The following is a 25751-nucleotide window of genomic DNA, read 5'->3' on the forward strand; positions in this document are numbered from 1 at the left end:
GACCTTTACACAACCACCGAGATGTCGTGGAGGCTGAGTGCTAGGGGCCACCCTGGCCTACAAGCTCCCTGTAGCTCGCTAGCGTTGTGTTTGAGGTGATCAATCCACTTCCAGAGCGGCGCTGCCTGCAGGGGAATTCGACAAGTTGGAATTCGCGATAAACTTGTCCTTGGACAACCTACTTAGGTACCCAAGTGCTTTGCGACAACTTGCATGCTGCCACCACCCCTTTTCCCGACCCGACTCTCCAGACGCCCAGATATCTTTGTATACGGATTCAGTGCCGAGTAAAGCAGTTAGACGCCCCCAAGACAAGTCCCCGATCATGGACTTCCTCAAATCGGCTGTCGCGTCAGCCATCGCAAAGGGGCCTCCATTCCCCTATAACTTTGGCGACAAGGTCGATTTCGACCCCTCCATCTGGACCCTTTACAACGGAACTCGACGCGTATGTGCCCGCCCTTGTTACACCCTTCTTCTACCGCCCAAGGCACACAAGAAATCCGCCAGCTAATCCCTATACTGTTTCCAGGAGGACGGGTCCAACTGCAGCATCTTCTCCTTTGACGTCTCCGCCAACCGATCTGCGCTTCCCTTAGCCAAGAATGCGCTCAAAAAGCTACGAACACTACGACATCCTGGCGTCATCAAGGTGCTGGATACGGTCAAGGTAGGGTGTCTTTGCCCATGGAACGTCGTGGTCGCTTAAGCTGAGCCTTGCGCAAAAGACAGACTCGTACATCTACATTGCCACTGAGCGGCTAGTTCCCCTAAGCTGGCACGTCAAGAGAAAGAGCCTCAGCCCGGAGACTGCGAAATGGGGTCTTTATAGCGTAGCGGTATGTTTGCCGTGATTCTGGTTTGACTACGAGTACCGACAGCTGACCCTGGATCTACAGAAAACCCTCAAGTTCATCAACGGCGACGCATCCTCGATACACGGCAACCTCAAGGTCGCCTCGATATACACTTCCGAGAGCGGCGAATGGAAGATTGGTGGCTTTGAAGTTCTGAGCAATGTCAAGGATGACGACGCTTTGATATACGTACGTCTTCCAACACGGTTCAGGCATTCTGGTCAACATGGGGCGCTAACGTGCCAAAATAGAGATACGGCAGTGTTGTGCCTGACTCGGGGAGGTACACTCCTCCTGAACTTGCAAACGGCGGATGGGATGTCATCAAGAAGAGCCCTCACCATGCCGTTGACTCTTACGACTTCGGCATCTTGATTTACGAGGTCTTCAACGGCAGTTTTATGGGGTCGGACCAACTAGGACAGACCAAGAGTATCCCGCCCAGCATGCAAGCGAGCTACAAGCGCCTCATCAACGCCAACCCCAAGGCCAGACTCAGCGCAGCCCACTTCCTCGAACAAGGACTAAGGAATGGATCCTTCTTCGACAGCCCATTGATCAAACTGACCGAGGGAGTTGACAACCTGGGAATAAAGTCGGAAACCGAACGCGAAGCCTTCCTGGAGGATCTCGACCAGCTCTCGGACGACTTCCCGGAAGATTTCTTCAAGATGAAGGTCCTACCCGAGCTACTCAAATCGGTGGAATTTGGCGGTGGTGGTCCCAAAGCCTTTGGAGTAGTGATGAAGATTGCAACAAAGCTGTCCAACGAAGACTTTGACACAAAGGTTACTCCTGTCGTGGTTCGCTTGTTTGGAAACCCCGATAGAGCGATCAGGGTATGTTTGCTAGACAACCTGTCGCTCATGATCGACAGATTACCACAAAAAGTGGTAAACGACAAGATCTTTCCGCAAATAGTAAGTCTCAGCCTTGTTATTGAGCCCTTGTGCATAATACTTGCACAATCAGAGCCTCGTGCAGTTGAAGGCTAACGGTTAACACTTTTAGGTTGCGGGTTTCACAGATGTCGCACCCATTGTGCGCGAACAAACACTCAAGTCCGTACTAGTCATCATCACCAAACTATCAGACCGTACCATCAATGGCGACCTCCTTAGGTACCTCGCCAAAACTGCCAACGACGAACAGCCCGGCATCCGTACCAACACCACAATCTGTCTCGGCAAGATTGCCAAGTACCTGGGAACCTCCAACAGAGCCAAGGTCCTTATCGCCGCCTTCACCCGCTCTCTCCGCGACCCCTTCGTGCACGCCCGCAACGCCTCCCTGATGGCTCTCGCCGTAACAGTCGAGTACTTCTCTAGCGAAGACTGCGCCACACGCCTGATACCCGCCGTCTCCCCCCTCCTCATCGACAAGGAGAAGTTGATCCGCGACCAAGCCAACAAGACCATGGACGTCTACCTCCAACGTATCCGCAAAGCCCAACAAGACATGCCCGAGACCGTAATACCCCCCGAAACCGCCCAACCCCGTATGAGCACCCCTCAACCAGCCGAAGCCGCCATCGGCTCCAGTTCCGGATCCGGCGCCGTAGCAGCCGCCTGGGCAGGCTGGGCCATCTCCAGCTTCACCAACAAGCTCTCCAGCGCGGCAGGGGAGATGCAACCCAACGGTTCTGGTGCACCATCGCCCGTTCCGAGCGCCAGCGGGCTATCCACGCCCACATCCACTACCACTCCCAAACGGCCCACCTCATCTTCTGTCTCGGCGCTACACAGACAAGCGCTCAAATCCCCATCACCTTCCACCACCACTACTCAGTCAACAGGAGACTCCTTCTTTGCCGATCCCGAACCGCAAGAAGACGATGCAGACGCTTGGGGCGACATGGGCGACATGGATGACGACGCCACAGCAGGCGCAGGAGACGATAACTGGGGCGCGAGCTCGGAACACTCACAACCAGCGTCGTCGTCAGCAAAGAGGTCAGTAAGCAGTAGTCGCAAACAACCATTCGGCGGCGGCGGCGGCGGCGGCGGCGGCGGCGGGGTTGTTGATGATGATGGGGAACCTGATTTCGCGGGGTGGTTGGCGGCGCAGGCGGAGAAGAAGAAGAATCCTTTGGGGGCGGCTGCTGCACCAAAGACCTTGCCCAAGGGACTGGCGAAGACGGGAAGCGCAAAGGGTGGACCAACAAGTACGACGGCGGTAAAGAAGACGTTGCCTATTAGTAAGAAGCCTGCTGCAACGGCGACTGTGAAGAAGATTGATACGAAGCCGAAGGTGGATGTGGATGGGGACGATGGGTGGGGAGATGGGTGGTAATCTGGTGCGGTGTCGAGAGGGGGTGGTGGTGGTGGTTGGATTAGAGTTGGAGACGGTGGACAGCATAGTGCAATTTAAAGTCTAAACTTAGTCTATAATGGATAAGATGAAAGCGAACTGGCCCGAGTGGTTGGTTGGGTTATAACAAAATCTACAGATAATTGCTAAAAGTGGGGATTATATCCTGGAAATATCAGATCATATCTACTGTGTAGTGACATCCAGATCCTTCAGGTTTCATCACAATTTGAATTCAACCACATTCCATCCATCCATCGAATACCGTCCTGTCTCTCTGCCAGTCACGTATCACGCAACACAGTTTGATATTTTTCAACGGTCTTTTACATGTGTTTTTGCCATGTATATCAACACTAAATACAACTTGGTATATGCAATCTTCTCTCATCTATCCCGTCCATATACATTTTGTTTACGTCCGGTCTGGTCCGTTCCGGTCCGTTCCCTTCTTTTTGGTAAAACCTGTACACCTGTTTTTTTCCTGTACCTGCCTGTATCCACCCATATCTTTTTTCTATTTGCACAAACGCTTATCAAAAACTTTGCGACTCGCTTCGGGATATCATCCACCTCTTTTTCATCTTCCTTTTACTTCCTCTCCCTAGATCCCCTTGCTGCACTAGACCGAATGAGGGCGACTTAGTTACCCTTGGCGAGCAAGTTCAGCGCGCTACCGGCCAGAATAAAGCCAGCCTGGTCCTTGGAAACCGCATGCTTGGTCTTGATCTCCACCACCTTGCCAGTGTCCTTCTTGGTAACCCGGAGGGAAACCTCGCCCTGGCCACCGTTCTTGAGCATCTCGTACAGACCGACAGTAGCCACCTCGTCGCCGGCGTCGATCAGATCGTAATCCTGCTCGTTGGCGAACGTCAGGGGCACGACACCCTGCTTCTTGAGGTTGGTCTCGTGGATTCTGGCAAAGGACTTGGTGACGATGATGCGGGCGCCCAAGTAACGGGGCTGAAGGGCAGCGTGCTCGCGCGCGGAGCCCTCGCCGTAGTTGTGCTCGGCAACGACGAGCCAGGGCTGGTTGCGCTGCTTCCACTGCTTGGCCAGCTCGGGAATGGTGTGCTTGGAGCCATCGAGGTCGTAGGCGACGTTGACCTCGCCCGTGGCGGCGTTGACGGCCGTGTTGAGCGTGTTCTCCGAGATGTTGGGCAGGTGACCCTTGTACTTGAGCCAGGGACCGGCGGCGGAGATGGTGTCGGTTGTGCACTTGCCGGTGACCTTGACGAGCACGCGCAGGCCGGAGAGGTCCGATTCGGGGAAAGGCTCAAAGGGCTCGAGGAGGGCGAGACGCTCAGAGGAGGGCGAGATGGCGACTTCCACGTTCGGGTTGGGGGATCCCGACTGGACTTGGAAGACCTCGCGGCCGGCTTCGAAGGGGGTTTCGGGACCCTCGAGACCCTTGGGCGCAGGGAACTTGAATTCCTTGCCGTCGGGGGTGGTCAGGCTGTCGGTGATGGGGTTGAAGGTGGTGGAACCGGCGTAGGCCATGGCGGTGACGATTTCGGGCGAGGCGAGGAAGTTCATGGTCTCGAGGTTACCGTCGTTGCGACCGCGGAAGTTTCTGTTGTAGGAAGTAAGGATGGCGTTGGGAGTGCCCTTAGGGATGTCATCCTGGCGCTTCCACTGGCCGATGCAGGGACCGCAGGCGTTCGAGAGGACAATACCACCAGCCTTCTCAAAAGTCTGAAGGGTGTTGTCTCTCTCAAGAGTGGCACGAATGCCCTCGGAACCGGGGGTAATGTAGAAGTCGGAAGCGGGCTTGATACCAGCCTGCTCGGCGGCCTTGACAATGCTCTCGCAACGGGTCATGTCCTCATAGGAGCTGTTAGTGCAGCTACCAATCAGACCAGCAGAAAGCTTCTCAGGCCACTTTTGCTCCTGGACAGTCTTCTTGAACTCGGAAAGAGGGATGGAAAGATCGGGAGTGAAGGGACCGTTGATATGGGGCTCGAGCTTGGAAAGGTCGATCTCAATCAACTCATCGTACTGGGCGCCCTCGTCGGCCTTGAACTTGAAGAACGAGTCCTGACCGGTGCCCTTGGTGAAGTTCTCGAAGTTCTTGGCGTCCTTATCGGCCTGCTCGCGGTTGGTGGCCTTGAGGTAGCGGCTGGAAGCCTCGGTAAAGGGGAAGATTGAGGTAGTGGCGCCAATCTCAGCACTGTAGCAACAATGGTCAGTCAATACATTCTAAATGGCGAGGGGGAAAGCTTAGGGAGAACTCACCCCATATTGCAAAGAGTTGAAGAACCAGAACACGACAAAGACTCGATACCAGGGCCGAAGTACTCAACAATGTAGCCAGTACCACCACGGACGGTAAGACGGCCGGTAAGGTGAAGAATAATATCCTTGGCGCTGACCCAGTCGTTGAGCTTGCCAGTCAGGCGAACACCGAGAATCTTGGGGGCCTTGAGCTCCCAAGGGGCACCAACGAGGGCCTCAACAGCATCAGCACCGCCGACACCGATAGTAATGGTAGTCAAACCACCAGCGTTGGGAGAGTGGCTGTCGGTTCCGAGCATCATGAGACCGGGGACGGCGTAGTTCTCGAGGACGGTCTGGTGAATAATACCAGCACCGGGAGGCCAAAAGTCGATACCGTACTTCTTGCCAGCCGACTCGAGGAAGTCGAAAACCTCGTTGTTGGTGGCAATACCGGCCTTCAAGTCCTCATCGGCACCCTTGGATCCAACAATCAAGTGGTCGCAGTGAATACTGGCAGGAATAACGGGCTGGGGGAGGTTGCAAGTCATGAACTGCAGGAGAGCCATCTGGGCAGAGGCATCCTGCATGTTCACACGGTCGGGCTTGAGCTTGAGGTTGGCCTTGCCGCGGACGTCACGGCCGCCGTTGGTGTTGGAGAGGAGCGACTCTTCGACATTGTCGAGGTGGGAGTAGAGGATCTTCTCGGCCAGGGTCAGGCGCTGCGAACCCAGCACGCGGCGGACCTCGGAATACTTGTTGTAGAGGGTCTCATATCTGGGAGGAAGCACGCCGGTGTTGTTGGAGGAGGTGGAAGAAAAGGAGCGGGCCGAAGCGCATGCGACGCGCGAGGGGAGCTGCTTGGCTTGAATTGCCCGCTACGAGAAAGGACGACTTGTTAGCGCTGGTGAGTCACTAAGTAGCCCTTTATTTTGTACAGGGTTGAGCCTCGGGGAAATGGCCTACCTTCAGGGCAGCGCCTGAGCGACTGGCGAGATCAATTGACCTCATGGTGACAGACTGTACAGAAGGGGAACTTGGTTGTTTGGAGAAAGAAAAGAGGAGAGAAAAGTTGCCGGTTACACTATCTTCACTTTGGTCCGAATTACGGAGCCATTCCACTTGTGAGTGCCGCCGCCACCCAAGCAGCAAATCCGGGGATTGCGGTACACTACATACACTGGAAGTACGCTAACTGTCTTTTTGTCCAATAACATCCAGCTATTTTAAGTGAATGCTTTGTCTTTGATTTCAATTCTGAATTCTGAGATGCCCAGGCAAGTCCTCAAAAGTTCCAGATCACTAGTAAAACCCTCCAGGCCGGCAGTACCCTTGAACCAGTGTTGACTTTGAATCTGCCAAGCCGGGGCGTAACACACAGCTGATCCACTTTTCGACTATTCAAGCCAATCATGACTCGTATGTTCCTAATCGATTCTCTCAGTCACGGACTTCGGCCGAGCTTTCATCTTGAATTGTTCTTATATCCGACGGAAATGTGGTCTACTGTTATATAGCAATACTTTTTGCTACCAGGTATCAAGTGTTATGAAACGGCGTGGCGGGCGTACTTGGGAATTCATGTCGTTGTGTGATTTTCCACTCTAAAAACATTACTTGCATAACCATAAAACGCCATTGCCATAGCCGATTCTACTAAACAACCCGCCAGTCGCTCTCAAAAAGGATATCCGGGGAAAATAGCACATATGAAATGCCCCTGCCATGACACTGCACTTTGCAGCTTCGTTTCCTCTTACATCGACAGCCCATCATAGAGACGTAAAAATTGACATCTTTCCGCAGCCGCCCTACACTTCAGCCGTGTTGCAAATTGTCGCCGTCTCCTCATCTTCATCCAAAAGTTCCCACTAGCGAGCTTCGGAATAATCGTTGAGAGCGACGCATACAATACCGCGGTGATGGCCGTTGTACTGTCTGATAACAAGCTGCGTGTGTAATTCCCACAGCCGCGCATAATGATCACTGCAGGCAGTTACCAAGTAGGCACTGTCAGCGCTGAAGGCACAGTCCCATACCCAACGCTGGTGCTCCTTGAGAGTGGCCTCGAGGGGGAACGCCTGCGGTTCCGAATCGGCCGTGGCAGGTTCCATTTCCCTGACTTCCCAGATCCTGGCCGTATGGTCGGCGCTACACGTTGCGAGCTTCTTGACATCGGGCGAGAGTAGGATGCGCGTGATGCTTTCCTTGTGTGCGGAAAAGTGGGTGAGGGGAATCAGCTGGGTGCGGTCATAGGCCTGGATGAGTTGCCAAACGAATACATTGCCCTGGCAGACAGAAAGGAGGTGTCAGTATATCGGGAAGATACAGCAAGGAATGACTCGGTGGAGAGAAAACTTACAGCAGTGTTGGCCGCACAAAGAAGTGTACCGTCACTGGCAACCGTGACACTTGTCACTGAAACATCCTCCTCGGGGATTAGCTGGTGCGAGCAAGTGTTCTCGGCCAGATCCCACAGTCGGATGCTTCCGGCGCGGTCGCAGCTGATGATCTCTCCCTGATTAGGGTGGATGACAACGTCGTTTGCCGGAGAGCCGTGGTTGTAGCTTCGCTGGATGGTTCCGGTGCGGGTTTCCCAAATCTTGACCGTTCCGTCCTCCGAACTTGTTACCATCCACTTGCCCTCGCAGTGGAAGGCCACGCCGGTCACATTGCCGGTGTGGCCCTGGAAGGTCATGAGGGCCTGCGGGTTTGTGGAACGAATGTCAAAGAGTTTGACATCGCGGTGGCCGGCAGCGGCGAGGTATCGCTTGTCAGGGGATATGCAAAGACGGTTCACTTGAGACTCGGGGTGTTGGATGGTGCGCGAGCAGATTCCGGAGAGCGCCTCCCAGAACCTGATGGTGTGGTCGTAACCAGCTGTAAAGGGCAAAGCGAAGAGTCAGCAGCTGTTCCAATTCGGCACAAGGGAGGAACTGGATCAAGGGGATGGGGCATTACTGCGTCGGCAAGGTAGACCGGGACAAGACAAGCCATACCTGTGCAAAGGATAACCGACATGGTAGAGGTAGCGACTGCGACGGGGATACAGAGGCTATGATTCCATAGTCCACAGACACTCTTCAGGTCTACCGGTACTTGGGCAGTCGGTGACAGACAACGAACGCGTCGATATGGGAAGAAGAGACGTGGATCACGGTAGAACAAGTTATATCGAAATGGCCCGAATTGAAACTGATGTCAACAACGCCGGGAGCTGAGGCCCTGATGATCGCGGGACGGCACTGGACCGCACCGATTGATACCTAGCAGCGGATAGCAGCGCTGCAGGCATGGATGGACAAGACAGGTCGGCGGGGCAGGCAACACAACGAAGAGACCTACGGACGGGACCTATGAAGTGGAGTGGACTTAAGGTTGCCCCACAGTGGAGGGGACAAACGGTGGGGCCCGCCGGAGTCAAGTGGGTTTGAACTGGATGTGGATGCAACTGCCTGCCGGGACCGGCACTCACTAACACATGCTCGACCAACCAGCAACAACAGCCCAAGCGATTCCGTTTCCCAACTTCAACTTTCCTTCCATCAAGCACAACTTCAATACCAACTAACTTCTTCACCAAGACATGAATATTTACTACTTATGTACATCAACATCTTCCCTTTGCTCGAGATCTGGAATCCACGTATAACCCACTTCCATTTTCCTCCTCGCCTGTTATATGACCCAGTGATAGCACCATCTCAATGTCAGCATATTCTCCTCCTTCTTAGGGCCTCTGTTCCCCTCGTCGTCCAGCACGCACACACTCGGACTCTCTTGTGATGCCGCGAAACACCATGTACCAGGACACCCGCTTCATTCCATCTGATGCCGTCATTAGCCATGCCATATCCGTCTTGGATGTGCTACTTTGACACCCCCAACCTCGCACTCATTGGTGAGGTCTACGGCAAATCCGAGTACCAGATGTGTTGTTTCCCTTGCTTCCCGTTTCCCGTCCCCCGCCTCCCAGGTTGGCCTGTGATAGAGTGCCCTGTACGTCCGGCGATATCCGTGCAGTGACCTACCTACTAGAGGCAGTTAGTATTCACTTTCTGTTGGTCAACATCTGCTGGGACCTGCAACTTTAAGCGCGAGTGGGCCCTGCTTCTGTACCACCGACACCTTACAGTCCTACTTAGTCCGTGGACAGTCTTCTTGTAAGTGAGTGGGTTGATTGCCATCGATGAGACCTGAGAGCACGAGTGGAGGCTGACCTGTCTAGGTTCCTTTTTTGCCTTTTCCCTGCGCAACCGAGCCCCGGCCTGACGAACACTCTACACAAGTCACCACCAATCTCAAACTCCATGATCGGCTGTTTGCGTCTCAGAACCCGTCTTCGCAGCGGACGTCCACCTGTTGGAGCCTTTCTCGGTGCCCGAGTGTGGTACGGGTACCCGATTCCGCCAAAGCTTTCGGATTCTTCCGGTTATCAGCATGAACAACCAACTTCCACAGGGCACCATTCCCGCACTGGACTTTTATTTGCCCGATCAACTCCTCTCAGCGACCTGCGTCATGTCGCCCGCCATGGCTGTGCTACCTGTCGGTTTCGTCCCATGTCCGAACTTGGGATGAATCCAAGCTGGCCCGCATCTCGAGAAGCACACATGCTCGGTTTCCGTTCCGAACTCAACCTTCGGACTTGCGGTGAGGCCAAACCTCAGGTAGCACTCGGGACAGCCTGACTGGACGCATTGTGTTTTCCATACAAGGCGAACCGAGGATTCGGGTGTTGGGCAGCACAGCGCTGGTCACTCGGGTGGATGCCCGGTCTCACCGGGAGCACAGCTGGCCACCGGGTCGTACAAGGAGCGGCTCTCCACCCACAAGTTTGTGCTTCCTCGAGCTTCACCTCTACCGCAGAGCCTTGGAACCTGTTAGCCTTTGGTTCCTGAACGACGGCTGACCTGAATCCATCTTACCCATCTCCATCAGCAAATTGGCCCATCATCTCCTGCAAAACTACCGGTGATGCAAGCAACCAATATCAAAGAACTGCGTGGTAGTGTGCATGCATGGTACCGTTCCCTCACGCGATCACCCAGCAAGGCCCGATGAACCATTTTGTATCCCCTTGGAATGAACCAAGACACGGGAATGCGGCTGGTAGCAGCAGCGTTGACATGGGTGGCACTGAGCCATCTAGGACGACAGGTGGTAACGTGTCTAAGCAGAATCCGATGACCTTCTCGGCTCCAACCGAGGGTTGAAATAGTATTCGGTTGACACGGAATGAGCTGGAGCGAATGATTCTTTTCCGACCTATTCCTTCTTTGTGCCCAGGCTGCAGTCCCGAGACTGCAACCCGACGCACGCAACGCGACGCAGCGCAATGCCAGATAACTGCCAGATCAACTGATCTGAAGCCAACAAAAAAATCTTGTGCGGCCCCTGGACACCTGCAGAGAAGAAAAGGGGAATGGGAAAACGAGGGAAAACAAAAACCGGAAACCAAACACCCAAACCCCTGAACCATTGAAAATGGAAAACAAAGAGATATCAAACATTCAAGACCCTGACCAAAGCACAACCCTCAAACACCTTGCCCAACACAACATAACCTTGTACTCCTGTCTTTAGCCCAACGTCAGCACAACCGTGCCCTGTTGGTTGTGCATCCCGATACCTTCAGCATCCTTCGCTTCACATCACACTATGCGGCGCGTCCGTGTCCATGAGATGTTGGTGCCCAGCCACCATGCTGACCACATCTCCCATCGCGCCCGTCATTAAATCCACCACTGCCTCCAGAGCCACCAGGAGCGGCACCGCTCAATGGGTATGACGATGTGGCACGTACGCCGTGAGTGCAATGTCTGTAGACCCAGCCAATGTTGTCACAACTTCCACACCACCTGAGTATTGTCAGCGACAAGTCCAATGCTGTAAGAAATGCCGATGGAATTGTACTAACTGGCGCATACTGCCGGAACAAGCTTGGCAAGTGATCACTTCTAGCATTTGGCCGTTGACCAAAGGGCATCCGCAGGTTTCAGGGTCGGGCTGGTGGCTCGTCATGATGATAAACTTTTGTTGATGAGCAAGATGGTATCGATTCTGTGAGGTCGATGGCGAGTTGTTTACTCAGTGATAAAGAGGCTGGTAGTAAGATCAGCTTATCTCGTCAGACTGGAGACTAACGAGACAAACAAAGGATGACGTTGGATGAGCGGAGTTCTTATAGTTATGAGCCTCTGCATGCACTCGAGATCTCCAGATCCAAACGATTATGACTTACACAGAGACACTACCTCACCGCTAGACACCAAACTTTGCGCCATATCCTGACGTAGCATTTTCTAAGCAGGTGTTTGGCATTCCTATCCCATACCCGAAGCCGTTCCAGAGGGGTCTGCTGATCGACGTGGTTGACCGGTGATGATGCCGCTACTCTGGGATGGAGGGTATGTTGGACCATCAACGCCCTTTGGCCGGTACCATGGCACTCCCAAGCATATCGCGGTTGGGCCGAGGGCACACAAAAGACGGGCCTATGTTGCCAGCGAAGTAAGCCTACCCAGGTTCGACCCTGTATCAGAAACTGCCCTAGCTCCCTTTCTGGAAGACGTCTTCCGCCTCGTCTCGGCTGTGGTCATCCTGTTCTTTGCAGCAGCAACATGGACATCCATCCTCGAGAGATTATCCCAAGCAAGATGCACTATCTTGCCGAGTCCGCGATCCCGCACATTGCATTGGACGCTGCAGCTACCCGGCTCTGAGCTGTGCATCGAATGGCAACAAAACTTTACTACGGTCCTGATTGGAAAAGTCCATAGTCCGGCTTACTTGTGTCGACATGCTGATTTTTTCTTGGCCTGGACTACAATAATAGCGGATGCGTGCATACACTTCCTCCAGTAGCACGCAGAAAGGCGGGCAAGGAGCGCCCAATAGACCAACTTCTGCTACCTGACCGGGAACTCCATTACCTGCCCACGACAAGGACTCACAATGCTCCCCCCATCAACCTATTCTATATTGGTACAGTGAGAAGTCGTTCGGGCTCAAACTGTCCACATGTGGCTTCACCTCCAAGCTATGAGACAACACCAAGTCGACACATCAGGATACTGTCTCAGCAAGCACATCATCCACCCCTCATGACGCACCTACCAGTAAGGTCGGCTTATACCGAATCCAGCGGATAAAGTCACTTATAGTTCGGATAGCAAGGCCGGATATTGCCCCAACCTGCTCAAACTTGTTCGTTCCCCGCCATTCCTTCAGGCAATACTTTACATTCTCTTCCTGTTTTTTGGTTGGTCATACCATCGAAGTATTCAAGGCCCCCCCAAAACATGATGTCCTGTGTCCCATGGGTCCGCCTTTCGAGATTTCATCGATCATTCGAGGAGAGTGGTGCGACCAATCAGACTATACTCGAAACCTCCCCATCAAGAATCTGCGCTTTCGCAGGTCTTTGCAGTTTCCTTACTATTCAACGATAGCCTAAGGATGAACCTTTCACGGTTCTCGATGCAGGGTCAACACACCGATCAATTTGTGACAAGTCAAGTGTCACTTAACCATACATGTGTGCGTCGACATAGAAGCTTCGTCATGTGCCGGTCACCTCACTCGTCAGTGAGGCCAAGAGCTAGACCATTATCAACTGCCACCCCAGCATCCTCGCTACGCCTGCATTGTCTCACTTGGTTTTTATGTGGGGTGCGCAACACTGACAACCCATTTGTCTTTAGCAGAGTGAAGACTAAGGGCTTCAGAGGATACCTGGCCCATGTATAAGAGCCGCCTGTTACACATGGTTTAGTTATTATGCTACTCCGCCAGACCCCCCAAACAAGCAAGCTTGCCTGGTATAGTGAGCTCCGTCGTGGAATAGCGCTTTCGAATTTACCAGGTGGCTCTTGTAAGGACTGAGTACTGATATGGTCAATCCATTTTGGTAAAGCGTTCGAATAATGGTATGTTAACTAGTTTTGATCGCTTCTCTGTATAACTATACCGATTGGGCGAGAAAGACCTTCCTTATCAAAATTCAAGCGCGGAAGTATGCTATGACGAGGATAACGACATATTTTAGGGCGCTTAGCACTAGAGGTGGGAATAGGAACATGGGGCTGAACTGGACCAAGGTCTTTTTATACGGATGCATACTCAGCACATTCTAGCCTTGGCGGTCACCATTTCTCACTCACCATTCATCTCTCTCCGTCTTGGAAGGAATGACTTGGCAGTTTCGGCTACCTGCCGAACAGAAAGAAATACTCGACATGCGGTTGGCGGCACAGCTCACCGGTCAACCTTGCGAGTTCTCATGCTCTCATTCCCCAACTCCGTGTGCAGTACCCTACAGTGTGTGGGCGCGACTCCGAAATCCATTACAGGAAAAAGGCCCACAGACAGCCTCCAGAGTCTGGGCGCTGCCCTACGTTGATTAAAATGGCGGATTCGAGGGAAGGACGGGAAGGAAAAAGGAAGGAAAAGCCGCACACTCAAATGCCGTAGTGTTATGACATCTACATAGTCGAAAGGGGAAAACTTTCAGAATTAACGACGATGGGCATTATCGACGACTTGTGGCTACAGTAAGTCTCTATTCTACTCTCACCGTTACCTACCATACGCTGCCATTGTTATATGCTCCGCCCATTGTTCTCCTCATTTTGCATGAACGATCCCCCTTCTTCCCTTTCACATTCAACACTCTCTCACCTGAAAAAGCAAAGAGACCAGCTGCTGCATCTCATACAGTGAACATCTGCGCATTGTGTGCATGTAGCTAGTACAATAGCTGTCATACGTGCGGCATAAAGGGAAAGCCATATCTTTCCTACGTCAAGCACTGTGTCCGGAACCTCAACTCCAAGACATCGGCGGCGGCACGGATCAAGGCCTCGACCAGTACCTGTGGGCTTAGAGTTGAAATGTTTCAGGTGATAAGGAGACAATTGGATGGGATCGATGGAAATTTGGAAAAGAAAAAGTTTCTTCCCGCGCCTTTTCTTCAGCTCTTCCAATATGCGCAGAGTAATTCACGTCATCAACAATCGAGTGAACGAGGATTAGGTACGCTGAATGGAGAGATTGACGAACAACGGGGTAGTGTCCTAAAGGACGGGCTCCAAGTCACGGCAAGGCAATCTGGATGGATGATCTTGATGACTGACAAGGCTCAATCATGCAAGGCAAAGGCAACCACAAGGCGACCGCGCTCGTCGACCGGTCTGCTCTGCATCAGCTATTATCTTCCGTCTTCGTCTTTTGTTTTGGCTCTGAGTAACAGCAAGCAGGTAAGGCGAGCGTTGGGCCTCAATTTAGTGGGGGGGGGGGGGGGGGGGACAAGTGACGGGTTGGAGCCAAAGCTCCCATTTGCCTGGAGTCGGTGACCGGAACCGGACTGACCGACCGGACTGGACTGGCTCGATTCAATTGATGAGCGATGCGGCGATTGCAGAGCAGAGGTGGTTCGGGTGTCATGCCATGAGGCTGATCATCTGGTATGACATCGGGAATGGGGAGAAGCGGGTTGAAGCGCTGGAACCGCGGTTAATGCGGTTCTGTGATGGGTTGAGGTACGTATGTCCGTCCGTCCGTCCGTACGTGCCAACTTGCAGCTACAATGCTTACACTTTGACACTCGACTATTTCCCTCAACCCCAGGCTGGGTGGGTAGTACACCCGTGCGGATGTTGGTTGATGGGTAGTCTAGGTAAGGGATGGATAGATGTACATACCTAAGATACCTAGGAAAGTATCGGCCTGTATGTTCATCTCACCTATGGACTGCTGCTGTCTTGACAGTCACGTCAACTTGGCCGTTTACCCGCGCATTCCTACTGCCTCAGTAGTTACTCTACTACCTAATTCCTGTTGCGGAACGTGGGGGAAACAAAAGCATATGGCCACAACCTTGGGGGATTCGAGTCGCAGGATTTACCTCGACCTCCATCCCGTTCATCTTGTCAGACCCTTCGGCAGATGTCCCTGTCCCATTTCCTTACTCCGGAAGGGAACCCGATGATAGCTACCTACCGAAATGCCCCATACATGTACACCGATCTGTTCGTTTGGCTACATACTACACCCTCGCTGATTACCTAGCTATCCATTCGGCATTCTCCATCGCGGGGGGGGGGAATCAAAAGGAACGTCGCCAGCCCTTACCCGCCCCGTCGCCAAGCAGCTGATCAGATCAGAGATCGCGCTCAAACTCGCCATTACCCGCTCTAGCTATCCGGCCAAGATCCCGACCAGGTCTCGACCGGGGTCCGGAAAGAGTCCGAATAAGGTCACAAGCCAAACCGCCTGCGTGCTTGCCTTACCTTCAACTGTACAGCTTGCCGCTGTAAGCACGACACATGGACTGGAGCTAACTAGGAAGCAAAGAACTAGGGAAGTGCCTACGGCGGATGCTGGCTGCCTTTACTTCCGTCAGTTCCGTCTAGAGTCGCAGCCTGGTGAGCCGAGTACGCTTATGGGGGTAGGTATTTGGCCTTTTTCGATATGGAGATGGGTATAGTATATCCGTGGGTCAAGTTTTCTTGGCTTAAATGGCCCGCCTGGGTCTTGATTTAGGTGCCTATCTATGTACTATTTTCGTCTTGAGAAAGTTCAATTCCGAAGTACGGAGAAATGCCTACCTATCCCTAGGTAGCCTCCTACTATCTCTAGGTAGGAAGATCCCGCACCCGCTCTAGGTGGGCTTGTGTCAATGCTAAGTACCCAAGGCGGGAGCCGCATGAAGCATGTCGTTGACGGTTAGTTAGGAATCTTAGACGCGGAGAAAAGCCATCCAGCAAGGCGGGACGTGGGTTGGAATCCCACAAGCGGGCAGAGGGAGAAAGAAGCCTTATAGGAACATGTAGTGAACAGACATATGGAGATGAAGTGAAATAGCCCGAGTCAAGTGCTCCAGGTCCCGATCCACACGTTTGCATCACGTACAAAGAGGGTAGTAGTCAACTCTATCCCTCATAGTTCCTCCCAGGCAACAGAGTCTCAACATTTCACAGCTGTCATCGCACTTGCAACAAAAGCTTTGCGTTGTTGCTTCACGAAGCTTTCTCTTTTGCGCACTTCCACGTTTCGCGTTCACAACAAAAGCCAAGAGGTTAAGTATGGTTATTCGGTGAATGAGGTCCGTCCCTCTCTAGATGACGACCTATGTACCTTTCCCAACCTACCTACCTACCTACCTACCTACCTACCTACCTACCTACCTACCTACCTACCTACCTACCTACCTACCTACCTACCTACCTACCTACCTACCTACCTACCTACCTACCTACCTACCTACCTACCTACCTACCTACCTACCTACCTACCTACCTCCTCCACAACATCTACTCTTCTTGTCCTTGTTCCATGTCCACCTCTCTAAACGCCCTAAAATCATCCTCGGTATATCCTTGATTCGCTACGAGAGGAAATCCATTGGGTTTAGTCCGTCATTATCAGAAGAGAGTTGTATGCTAGGAGTGTAGAGGTAGGTAGGTACTTACTGTACGGCTCGAACTTGGCAAGCTCGTCCCATCGCTTGTTTTGCAGGTGGTCCGAGGCTGTGTGCAAGGTGCCTTGCGGGAGGTATATACTGTGTTGGACGCCTTTGTCGTCGGTGTAGACCATGTTGTTGGGTTGTGCTGTTTGGATGGGGGTGTTCAAGGGCTTGAACGTTTCGGTTTTTGCTTCTTGTCTTGATTCCATGATGAAGCTTGGGAAGTCCTCGGAGTTGCGCAGGTTGAAAGCAGTTGGAAGCCGAGAGGGTACCAAAATTCGGACCAGTGTTGATATACCTCTAGGCAGGGCGGCTTGAGGGCGGGGGAGGTGGGCTTACTGAAGTATACTTGCGTCGTGTACCGGCCGGATGATCCTGCCTAGGTACTTTGATTGGATGCCTGCTCTACAATAGGTGCATATCTCCTACACCTTTAATTTTCCATGGGCGTTTATAGCGAAATATCCGACTCAAAACCTGGAAGGTCGAGACGACGTTCATTGGATGAGAGGCAAGCAATAGTGAATTTTTCGTTGGAACATGAGCTAAGTCTAACTGTAACCGAACTGCAGGCTGCTTGGGTACCTAGGTAGACTTTATATCTTAACAACTGGAAATGGTCCTTTTGAAGAAATCTAACATAGAGGTACCTTTAGCACATTAGGTGATGATATCTTCAATGAAGCCAAAGGTATGCTTTCATTCATCATGTAAACTACCCAGCTACAGGTCTAACACGCAACAGCAAACCCACCAAATTGGTACCTAACCTATCACAAATCAACACGCTTAAAGTGGAGCGAATATATCAATCAAGCCTGTCATCGACCCTACGATACACCCCGCTCTTCACTGCTTATAGAGTCAGGGCAGGTCGTTTTCTACTCGCGTTACTGCTTTGCTTACCTACCACCAGTTCCCTTACAGCGTCAACGCCACCAACGAAAGATATCAAGGCTTAGGCGTAGCTGTTGTTGGCTAAAGTAGGTAAGGGTGCTGGCGGCGCTCGCTATGTAAGGGGTCGTCTAGATGTCATCGATAGTGGGCCCGCGGTACTTGCTGGCCCATTTCGCCGCAAATTCCTCAGCGGGCAGATCTAGCAGGTCGGTCATGATTTGCATTCGTTCGGCCTCGGAGCCGGTGACGTAGTAGTCGTGCCCGTCAATGGTGGCTATGTTGATTGGGGCCGTCTCGATGGGGGTGTTGAGAGATCCCGAGCTCGTCAGGACGTTGCAACCCAGGTCAGCGTTGTTGCAGTTGCCGCTGTCGAATCGCCGCGGAGAGATGGGTCCTGCTGTGGCAAGCCAGGCGGTGGCAGTCAGGAGAGAGAGGCTCAGTTTGAGATGCATATTGAAAGATGGTGTGGGTGCTGTATGGCTGTCTGTGGTCTGGATGGACAGGAAGTGACAGACAGATAGATAGTATATGTCGACTGACAGTGGGATGTGAAGCTAGCTCTTATAGACTGGCAACTGAAGCACCTGTCTCTATGTACGAACGCACCGCCCGAGCATGACCAGAAAGCGACCGAGTGTTGGCCGAAGCGCTACCACGTCACCGCTTTTGCCGCTGTGATAATCATCAAGTTTCGGGGGAATGTGTGCTGAAGGACTCATCTACGAATCTATATGCACTATGAGTTACATGACATGGCCCGTTCTAGACTACGTATGTAGTAGAGGTAGGTACCGTGGTAGGTGGAACTCGACGGACTAGGCTACAACGTAGGTCTCTTGTCAACGTCGTATTATCTCGTATACTTTGGGCAACAGAGTTCTTGTTCGATACTGATTGGTGGGCAAGGGTCACTGCTGTGCTCGTTGGATCTACAAAGTTGACCATCTGACTAGCGCACCCGAAATGCTGGGACTGGTGAAGTCATGGCTTCATGACTATCTCCATACCCAAACTTCATGTGATTCTCCTAGTCCCTTGACGCCAGCAGGAAATTCTGGCGGCAGCAGACTTCCAAACCGACCCGACTCATCGATGTTGGCGAGCTATTTGAGCTACTTTTACCTCGCCTTGTACTCAGCGAGAATTCTGCAGCATTGGCTGATACTCAAGACGTTACTCTGAGTTATATTTAGGCCGTAACCACCGAAAAGTACAGCCTGAAGCTTTTATCGAGTAACCTTGAGGAACTCCGAGCCAAAATCCTCCTGGAAGACTTGGCCCAAACATTCCGAGGCGCAATGACTTTCACTCGGTAGCTTGGTCACAGATTTGTCTGGATCGATCCCCTGTAGGACTCTGTTGAAGACTGTGGTGTTAGCGCCTTATTCCTGAAAACAATGCATATTTGGCACAGGTTATGATTTATACTGAATCTTCTGTCACAGCGAGAAACGGCTTTCCCAGGGAGGAGACGAACAGGGAAACCACGATCCCGTTGAAGGGCTACGTGAGAAGGGGTGTATGGTCTGGCGAGAAGATGATGAAAATCGAGCCTTTCGAGAAGACATCGGAGCGGCCCTGGTCGCCCTGATTATTGATTATATTTGGAGCAAATGTCAACTTTGATATGTCAACTTTGATATGGGGCTGGCCACCCATGGACGGGGACCTCTTGCTTTGTCTGCTGGTAATTTCACGAAGAAAACATCACAGATCCAGAGTATGAAGAGGAGGGCTTGGTCTTGGCCTCAGCGCACAGCAGAACTCATGATGGGAAAACAGGGAACGTTTACAAACGAATGGGGATCTCGTACAATAAGACTATCCTGAACGGAGAGAGAATGAGCAAAATCATTGAAGGTGCAGAGGAGACGGTCACGGCGATCGGCCGAGAACATTGACGGTTGGATCTCCCGTATGTAAGTTCTTTGTGCCTTCCCAGTAATTTCGTTTCTTCTCCATCAGAGTAATTTCCAGATCCAAGACAGAATTGTTACTCTTGCAAAGAGCACGTTGATGGAAGGTGTGTGTGGGTACACATCAAGTATGAGGTCTTCAAATGGCAAGTGCTCCCATCCGTGACTTCCTCCTCTGGAATTATATGCACTTCTGGAGAATCTGTGCATGCAGCGATTTTCAGATGCAGTAGGTGCCACACAGCATTCTCCCCACGATTCATTTGAATCTGTCTTCTTACGTGTCCCCTTCCGCCTTCGCCACGCTTTTTGGGCAATGTCGAAGGCTTCGATCGCTGTTCATGGCAACCATAAACAAAAACCCAACATCACCCTTCCCAGAGTTTCTCCATCTTGGGAGCATCATGTCAACAATGCTGCGTTCCAAAATTGTCCCAAACACCGTCGTCATTGGGCCACCACCCCAAAAGCGCCGACCAAACGAGCCCTTGCCCAATGGTACCAAGCGGCAGCAGCAGCGTACTTCTCCCAGGCTAGCCAACAACAAGAGGGTGACCGACAATGCTTCATCCTCGCGCCCTTCTGCTCCTCAGCCAAAGCCAGCTCAAACCTTCAAGGAGCGTCTCTTTTCTCGCCCACAGAAAAAGCGAAAGCCGACACCTGAGCCTGCAAAGGTCGATCTTCACTCCCGGCCCCAAACTACCATTGCCCCATTCTTCAAGAAGCTTCAAGCCGCATTTGGAGAAGAAACCCAGCCTGCTTCGAAGCAAAAGCAACAGCATAAACCACATGAAAAGAAATCAGATTACATCCGCGTTCCTCCTCCTCCTACTAAGCAGCAGCAGCAGCAGCAGCCAACAGTCCAAACCCGCAAGAGAAAACGTGAATCCCCTGTCAAACAAAGCAAACTCTCCTCTGAAACCGAAGACATGCTTGCCGAGCTCCGAGGTACGTAACTAACCACTCTCCACCCCTTTGCGATGTCCAAGACCAAATACACTGACAGCAATCCTACCCTCACCAACAGCCCACTACCTAACAGCCGCCACGAATCTCCACTCCCACGCGCTCACCTCCCTCACCAAAGCGCACTCCCTCGTTATCAAAAAGCTCGACGACAGCATCGGCTCCTCCGAAGAGAAGTTTCTCCAAGACGTCGAGAAGCGCGCCTCCAGGCTCTCACTGCCGTTGTCCGAGTTTGTTATTCGCTCTGATCAGCGCGGGAGTGATGGTGTAATGCGGAGTGAAAAGCATGTGATCAGCGACTTGGTGAAGAGGGTTGAGAAAAAGTTAGTGAAGGCGGAAACGGAAATGGAGGGGCTGTGGAGGGAATGGGTGGAGAGTGAGAAGGAGATGGAGAGGGTTTTGGAGAACGTTTTGAAGGAGGTTGAAGATTTAAACAAAGGCAAGAGCGGGAAGAAGGTGGATGGTGAGGGTGATGATCCGCCTGGGGCGAGCGGAGACGCTGGAAAGGCACTCGAAGCTGAAAAGAGCGATGACCGGGATATGTTGACCAAGTATGAGGAGGCTATCGAAGAGGAGGTTGAAAAGGCGGAGGAAGAAGTGACGAAGTTGACCCTTTCGACTTATCAGATGATGAAGGATCTTGAGAAGGTAAGGCTATTCCAACCATTCACTCCGTGACAAGTACTGACATCCTTTTCTCAGGACTACCGGAAGGTAATCATCCCAGATTTGCACCTCTTCTATACCTCTATCGAGGATGTTTGATAAAAACACTGCCATGTAAAAGCTTCCTTATAATTGGATGCAAGAAACGCGAGGGGAAAAAATCCTCTCTTCACTAGGCGTGTCGTGTGAGTGCAGTTACCAAGAAAGGGGCCATCTCAGTGTGCACATCATGCTATGTTGATGTCGTGTCTAGTTGGATTTGGGCGGCTGCGAATCTTGACGAACTATTCAAAGCAAATGGAACTGAACTGAGCGAGTAGTCAATGGGAGAGTAAACATCGCAACATGACACCAAAATAACCTCTTTGTTGGAGTTTGTGATGACCAACTAGCACCCAGTCTTTGAATTTCTCTCTGGACCGTCTCGGTTAAACTGTTTGGCCCTCATTGACAACATTGACAACATGCTACCTACCCAGATCCCCTCATCAAGGTCAAGCTCCAGCTATACTCCACAAGTCCACCCTTCGTCCAAAGGTCGATCGCCATGGAACATCATCACATGTCACGGTCACCTGACACTGTTGTTTCTTACCTCTTTCCATTTATTTTTTCTCGTAGTAAATGAAACAAAACAAAGGAGCGGTGTTTGTGTTTGCTACCACGCGTAGCCATGATGGAGAATCGCATAATTAATTGTCACCTTTATGTCGCGTCTGGGATGGCCTTCCGGGCTTTCCGGAGGAGGTTGGGAGGTTGGGAGGGGGGAGAAGGAAACTTATAGGTGAAGAGGCGGTGATGATGCGGTGTATGTACGTATCTATGTGCGTTCCTTACTGCACTTTAAGCAGAATTTTAATTACTGTATAAAACTCGCGGGGGGGGGTTTGATTTTCAACTTGCCCGGTTTCAGGGAAATCAGGCATACTCCTAGGTAGTAATCTGTTAGGAAGGATACATACTGCGGCAACATTTATGCCCACCAGACAGAAACTGTAGGCAGGTATGCAAGACGGCAGCGATTTCGAATGTCTCCACCCCCTTCAGCGCTTCAGTTATCGAAATGAAAGGTTTAGAAAGGGAAGGGACTGGAGGGCAGGGAGGGCAGGGAGGGCATCAGAGAAATCGAACTGACAGCTGAGTAGTGTACTTCGGGGTAACAGCGCGTCTCTTCCACTTATTTTGAAGGATATGAAATGTACATTTTCGGGGCAGTATACCCACAGATTATTCTGCCTGATTTCCCCTGAAAGTTGATGATTAACCCCTGACTTTGTACGGTACATCTACATCATCAGGGGCGTTGGAACGTGTATATCTGGAGTATGATGATGTGTGTGTATTATGTATTGTCACTCAAAGAATGCAAGAAATGACGAGGACCGCTGTTGAATGATGATCGTTGGGTGATAGGTATTATTTGGGGAACACTTTGATGAATCGCCGAGTTGTCAAGCGAGTAAGTGTAAGTCATGGAAGATAGAGAAGCTGTTCTGTTCTGTTCCGTAGAGGGAGTAAGCAAGATGTTAACTAGGAGTATACACACTTGTGAGAGAAAGCTTGGATGGTGGATTGATAGGCAGGATCATCAATATGTTTGGTCCCCCAGCGTCAAATATGATGTTGATGGGATAGTCAGTCTACTTGGTGTCGTATTCAGCGTTCGCGTAGAGCTCTTGGACTATATGTTGATGCTCGGGTTTTTTGGCCAACAATTGAATGCTTCCCCTCTGATTCGGTGTTCGGTTTACTCTCTCTCTCTCTCTCTCTCTCTCTCTCTTTTCTCTTCCTCTCTGTCTTTTTTTTTTAAAAAAAAAAGAAACCAAGTTCATTTTTATTGTTGTCTTTATTTTTTTCTGTTTCTTTCGTCACAGTGAGGTTCTGCAATGGATGCAAACCAGTTGTGAGGGGTTCAATGTGATATATAAGTTAGGACCAGGTCCACCTTCAATGTCAATAAGAAAAAAACAATCTGTCATTATCTGACAATGTCTGGTCGACGTTCGAGTGGACGATTCCAATCCCGAACGTGAATGCAGCGGCAGCCCATGACATTGTATGTATACCACACATTCGTCATCAAGTGCCGGTGGTCTCTTGTTGCATTGTTTTGGAATCACGGCAAGGACCGATGTGGTTGTAGTGTAAGTGGAACTGTCAAAGAAGTGACAGGTCGACAGCTACATACCCCACAGATGGATATTGAGGGGGAGGGCATCCCCAGTCGTGAATGGCGCTTTCTTGGGAGGAGATGGCTTTTCTGACGCCTGGCCGTCAATAACCTGGCATTAATCATTATGCGCCTAATTTTCTTTCCCTTTGTGTCACTTTGTGTCCTTTGAGAAAGGTCACTGTGCAAGAGGGTAGCAACAAGATGGCTGGTGTTCTTATCGTAGTGGAAGCCCTGAGGACACATATAGAGGGGCGAGTCAAAAGTTCCGCGGACGGCCGTGACCTAGTGTTGAACCGTCTCTCGGCGGCAAGCAACCCAGAAAGGTCGTATTGTTGAGGATGCGAAGTCTATCCCTTTTCGAACGTACGTCTCAGACAAGGTGCGGTCCGAAGCGAGGCTGTGATGTGCGTACACAGTTCCTGAATTGTGAGTGGCTGATCAAGATTGATTGGTAAAGGGCGCCGGGATCAGAACTGCCCTGGCGTCCAGCTTACACGGCGCAGGCTGGGCAAAGGGCCGAAAGCAGCAAACGACTTTCAGGAAAGTTTCAAAAACACAAATCAGAGCTAGGGTAGATATTCGGGAGGCAACAAGTGGTTGATTCCCAAGTGATGAGGATTCTGTGATGTTGGACGCAGGGCTTACCTGCATGGAACAGAATAAGGTTGATTCCATGAGGCTTCGACTGGCCTACCGCTCTCTCTGATAGGCAAGTCGATAACTCTGCGGTATCAGATCGAACTACCAAGTTTATTTGAAATATGTCTGGGATCTGGCAAGATTTGTAATATCGAGATCACAAGATCCTGTGTCAGATGGAGGCCATGACTCTGAAGTGAGGGTATCCCCAGTGTCCAAGACGAACATCCAAGATCAGCAAGCAGCTCGCTTGTCCCAAATCGAACTGGTCTGTCTCCAGCACACGACCATCCATCCACCTCTCCAGCCCCCGGAAACATGACTGTCAGAAAGGAAGAAGACTGACTCAACTGAACTGCTGCACAAGCTTGGCTTTACCGCCTCGAGACACGCACGCAGGACATGGAGAAAACCGCCCATCCGTCGAATATACATCAGCCGGGCCATCCGTGAACTGTGACGTACCCAGTCACTGTCCGTACCTAGCGCACCAAGCGCACCAGTGACAGACTGACAGATGAGATGCGATTCACGGATTGCCCACGTGCTGTCAAAAGTTGTTGACCAGCTAGCCGGATCAAGCCTGGTGCTGGTAGCCAATGGTCTGGACAGCTCTGGGGTTGAATTGCTTTGCTTTCGCTTGTGGTCTTGGAACTGAACGGCGCTGTGTCGGGCCCGCGGGGGGCGATGTGTTGTAGGAGAAAGTGGAATTGAGCGAAGCCTCACCATGGGAGACCGACAACGGACTGACCGCCTCGCTCGCGGGGTGCTGTGCGTTGCCAGAATGGAAGCGGAACCTTGATGGCCCAAGCTTCCCAACTCTTGTTGAGCAGCTGGGCCGCCCCCTGTCAAAGCTTCCTAGCTGTTCAGGGTCGCACTTTCTCCATCCCCAGACTTCCCCACTGTCTCAGGAACACACGGCAGACAGCCCGCCAAGCTCGGTAAGGCAACTGGCAGGCAAGTGCGAATCTGGCATCTGGATCAAGTCGTTGAGATCTTGTGACTTCCGCTTGGTTGGAAGGCGGGCAACTCACGAACCCCCCTCCTCCCTGTAGTGGTGCTGGGGCTGTTCCGTCGTGGCCATACGAGGAGAGAGGGTGAGTTCGGGATGCTTGGTGCGAACTCCACAAACACTCCAGTGCAATGGACACCCCCCCAAGACGACCATCTCACCGGCTCCAAAACCTGGGGCTTTGCTAAGTACCTAGTCATTGTGCGTGTTAGTCACTGCTACAGGTATCCGGATGCCCGAAATGGTGGCGATCCGGGTCAGTCAAACCTGTGAAACTCGGGGCAGAGGAAGAATGGAAGGCCGCGGGAACACAAAGCTGCAGCCATGGGCTGTTTGACGCTCGAGAATACTCGGGATTGCACACTCGCATCTACGTCGTCATCGGCTCATACAGCGGACCCCCCGTGCCCCCCCCTCCCCTACACTAGCTTGGATCTTTCGGTCCTCTGCCCATTCCATCTCGGGATGCTGCGAGATGCTGCGACTAAAAACACCAAAACGGACGATCAAGGCCATGATAAACATTGTAACCCCGGCAACCTCCAACGTCGCCATGTCTAGTGCAGACATGGTGCCAATCAAACACCATGTCCTCGTCCCCAGGCCTCCGACCATCACTTACATAAGAAAGAGG

The 25751-nt window shown here is 51.9% G+C and overlaps 9 protein-coding genes across 11 annotated transcripts; 2 read left to right on the top strand and 7 right to left on the bottom strand.

The window, feature by feature from the left end:
* Positions 1–125: 125 nt before the first annotated feature.
* Positions 126–3364, top strand: stk-28 (serine/threonine protein kinase-28). Its single transcript, XM_955976.3, has 6 exons — positions 126–448; positions 533–670; positions 729–839; positions 900–1046; positions 1109–1777; positions 1869–3364. Exons 1-6 carry the CDS (start codon positions 326–328, stop codon positions 3147–3149), a joined length of 2469 nt encoding a protein of 822 aa, XP_961069.3. The 5' UTR covers positions 126–325; the 3' UTR covers positions 3150–3364.
* Positions 3365–3471: 107 nt separating this feature from the next.
* NCU04280 (aconitate hydratase) lies at positions 3472–6552 on the bottom strand. The gene is made up of 3 exons (XM_955977.2): positions 6348–6552; positions 5403–6259; positions 3472–5337 (listed from the first exon to the last, which is right to left on the bottom strand). The coding sequence occupies exons 1-3, from the start codon at positions 6390–6392 to the stop codon at positions 3810–3812; spliced, it is 2430 nt and encodes an 809-aa protein (XP_961070.1). The 5' UTR covers positions 6393–6552; the 3' UTR covers positions 3472–3809.
* A 300-nt stretch (positions 6553–6852) lies between these two features.
* Positions 6853–8707, bottom strand: NCU04281 (WD-repeat protein pop3). The gene is made up of 3 exons (XM_955978.3): positions 8381–8707; positions 7744–8261; positions 6853–7669 (listed from the first exon to the last, which is right to left on the bottom strand). Exons 1-3 carry the CDS (start codon positions 8400–8402, stop codon positions 7253–7255), a joined length of 957 nt encoding a protein of 318 aa, XP_961071.2. The 5' UTR covers positions 8403–8707; the 3' UTR covers positions 6853–7252.
* Positions 8708–10479: 1772 nt separating this feature from the next.
* NCU04282 (hypothetical protein) lies at positions 10480–11514 on the bottom strand. The gene is made up of 2 exons (XM_955979.3): positions 11302–11514; positions 10480–11242 (listed from the first exon to the last, which is right to left on the bottom strand). The coding sequence occupies exons 1-2, from the start codon at positions 11403–11405 to the stop codon at positions 11041–11043; spliced, it is 306 nt and encodes a 101-aa protein (XP_961072.1). The 5' UTR covers positions 11406–11514; the 3' UTR covers positions 10480–11040.
* A 4769-nt stretch (positions 11515–16283) lies between these two features.
* Positions 16284–17128, bottom strand: NCU04283. 2 transcript variants are annotated; one of them, XM_011396348.1, is made up of 3 exons: positions 16856–17128; positions 16683–16770; positions 16284–16554 (listed from the first exon to the last, which is right to left on the bottom strand). In XM_011396348.1, the coding sequence occupies exons 1-2, from the start codon at positions 17055–17057 to the stop codon at positions 16697–16699; spliced, it is 276 nt and encodes a 91-aa protein (XP_011394650.1). In that variant the 5' UTR covers positions 17058–17128; the 3' UTR covers positions 16284–16554; positions 16683–16696. The 2 variants fall into 2 exon arrangements, with proteins under 2 accessions (XP_011394650.1, XP_011394649.1); XM_011396347.1 differs by having other exon boundaries at positions 16284–16542; positions 16647–16770; positions 16856–17096.
* Positions 17129–17175: 47 nt separating this feature from the next.
* On the bottom strand, positions 17176–18408 carry NCU04284. Of its 2 annotated transcripts, none has more exons than XM_011396349.1 (2): positions 17759–18408; positions 17176–17700 (listed from the first exon to the last, which is right to left on the bottom strand). In XM_011396349.1, the coding sequence occupies exon 1, from the start codon at positions 18195–18197 to the stop codon at positions 17874–17876; it is 324 nt and encodes a 107-aa protein (XP_011394651.1). In that variant the 5' UTR covers positions 18198–18408; the 3' UTR covers positions 17176–17700; positions 17759–17873. The 2 variants fall into 2 exon arrangements, with proteins under 2 accessions (XP_011394651.1, XP_011394652.1); XM_011396350.1 differs by having other exon boundaries at positions 17755–18408.
* Positions 18409–20069: 1661 nt separating this feature from the next.
* Positions 20070–21679, top strand: NCU04285 (hypothetical protein). Its single transcript, XM_955982.2, has 3 exons — positions 20070–20609; positions 20689–21275; positions 21330–21679. Exons 1-3 carry the CDS (start codon positions 20075–20077, stop codon positions 21390–21392), a joined length of 1185 nt encoding a protein of 394 aa, XP_961075.1. The 5' UTR covers positions 20070–20074; the 3' UTR covers positions 21393–21679.
* Positions 21680–23091: 1412 nt separating this feature from the next.
* Positions 23092–24608, bottom strand: NCU17032 (hypothetical protein). The gene is made up of 2 exons (XM_011396549.1): positions 24452–24608; positions 23092–23596 (listed from the first exon to the last, which is right to left on the bottom strand). The coding sequence occupies exons 1-2, from the start codon at positions 24550–24552 to the stop codon at positions 23410–23412; spliced, it is 288 nt and encodes a 95-aa protein (XP_011394851.1). The 5' UTR covers positions 24553–24608; the 3' UTR covers positions 23092–23409.
* A 74-nt stretch (positions 24609–24682) lies between these two features.
* Positions 24683–25687, bottom strand: NCU04286 (hypothetical protein; the record flags this gene model as incomplete). Its single annotated transcript, XM_955983.1, has 3 exons — positions 24683–25007; positions 25140–25309; positions 25541–25687. The coding sequence occupies 3 exons, from the start codon at positions 25685–25687 to the stop codon at positions 24683–24685; spliced, it is 642 nt and encodes a 213-aa protein (XP_961076.1).
* Positions 25688–25751: the final 64 nt, after the last annotated feature.

Source organism: Neurospora crassa, linkage group V, assembly GCF_000182925.2.
Source record: "Neurospora crassa OR74A linkage group V, whole genome shotgun sequence".
NCBI classification, from domain to species: Eukaryota; Fungi; Ascomycota; class Sordariomycetes; order Sordariales; family Sordariaceae; genus Neurospora; species Neurospora crassa.

Coding starts and splice junctions, on each gene's coding strand:
- NCU04284 (XM_011396349.1), bottom strand. CDS start 18,197: ATGCATCTCAAACTGAGCCTCTCTCTCCTGACTGCCACCGCCTGGCTT.
- NCU17032 (XM_011396549.1), bottom strand. CDS start 24,552: ATGGCCCGGCTGATGTATATTCGACGGATGGGCGGTTTTCTCCATGTC. Junction 23,597..24,451: donor TTGTGCAGCAGTTCAGTTGA/GTCAGTCTTCTT, acceptor AAAGAAAATTAG/GCGCATAATGATTAATGCCA.
- NCU04282 (XM_955979.3), bottom strand. CDS start 11,405: ATGACGAGCCACCAGCCCGACCCTGAAACCTGCGGATGCCCTTTGGTC. Junction 11,243..11,301: donor TGTTCCGGCAGTATGCGCCA/GTTAGTACAATT, acceptor GACAATACTCAG/GTGGTGTGGAAGTTGTGACA.
- stk-28 (XM_955976.3), top strand. CDS start 326: ATGGACTTCCTCAAATCGGCTGTCGCGTCAGCCATCGCAAAGGGGCCT. Junction 671..728: donor AGGTGCTGGATACGGTCAAG/GTAGGGTGTCTT, acceptor CTTGCGCAAAAG/ACAGACTCGTACATCTACAT. Junction 1,047..1,108: donor ATGACGACGCTTTGATATAC/GTACGTCTTCCA, acceptor GTGCCAAAATAG/AGATACGGCAGTGTTGTGCC.
- NCU04285 (XM_955982.2), top strand. CDS start 20,075: ATGCTGCGTTCCAAAATTGTCCCAAACACCGTCGTCATTGGGCCACCA. Junction 20,610..20,688: donor CATGCTTGCCGAGCTCCGAG/GTACGTAACTAA, acceptor CCTCACCAACAG/CCCACTACCTAACAGCCGCC. Junction 21,276..21,329: donor TGATGAAGGATCTTGAGAAG/GTAAGGCTATTC, acceptor TCCTTTTCTCAG/GACTACCGGAAGGTAATCAT.
- NCU04281 (XM_955978.3), bottom strand. CDS start 8,402: ATGTCGGTTATCCTTTGCACAG. Junction 8,262..8,380: donor GTCGGTTATCCTTTGCACAG/GTATGGCTTGTC, acceptor TGCCCTTTACAG/CTGGTTACGACCACACCATC. Junction 7,670..7,743: donor TTTGTGCGGCCAACACTGCT/GTAAGTTTTCTC, acceptor TCTGTCTGCCAG/GGCAATGTATTCGTTTGGCA.
- NCU04283 (XM_011396348.1), bottom strand. CDS start 17,057: ATGGAATCAAGACAAGAAGCAAAAACCGAAACGTTCAAGCCCTTGAAC. Junction 16,771..16,855: donor TGCCAAGTTCGAGCCGTACA/GTAAGTACCTAC, acceptor TTCCTCTCGTAG/CGAATCAAGGATATACCGAG.
- NCU04280 (XM_955977.2), bottom strand. CDS start 6,392: ATGAGGTCAATTGATCTCGCCAGTCGCTCAGGCGCTGCCCTGAAG. Junction 6,260..6,347: donor GCTCAGGCGCTGCCCTGAAG/GTAGGCCATTTC, acceptor CCTTTCTCGTAG/CGGGCAATTCAAGCCAAGCA. Junction 5,338..5,402: donor TCAACTCTTTGCAATATGGG/GTGAGTTCTCCC, acceptor TTGTTGCTACAG/TGCTGAGATTGGCGCCACTA.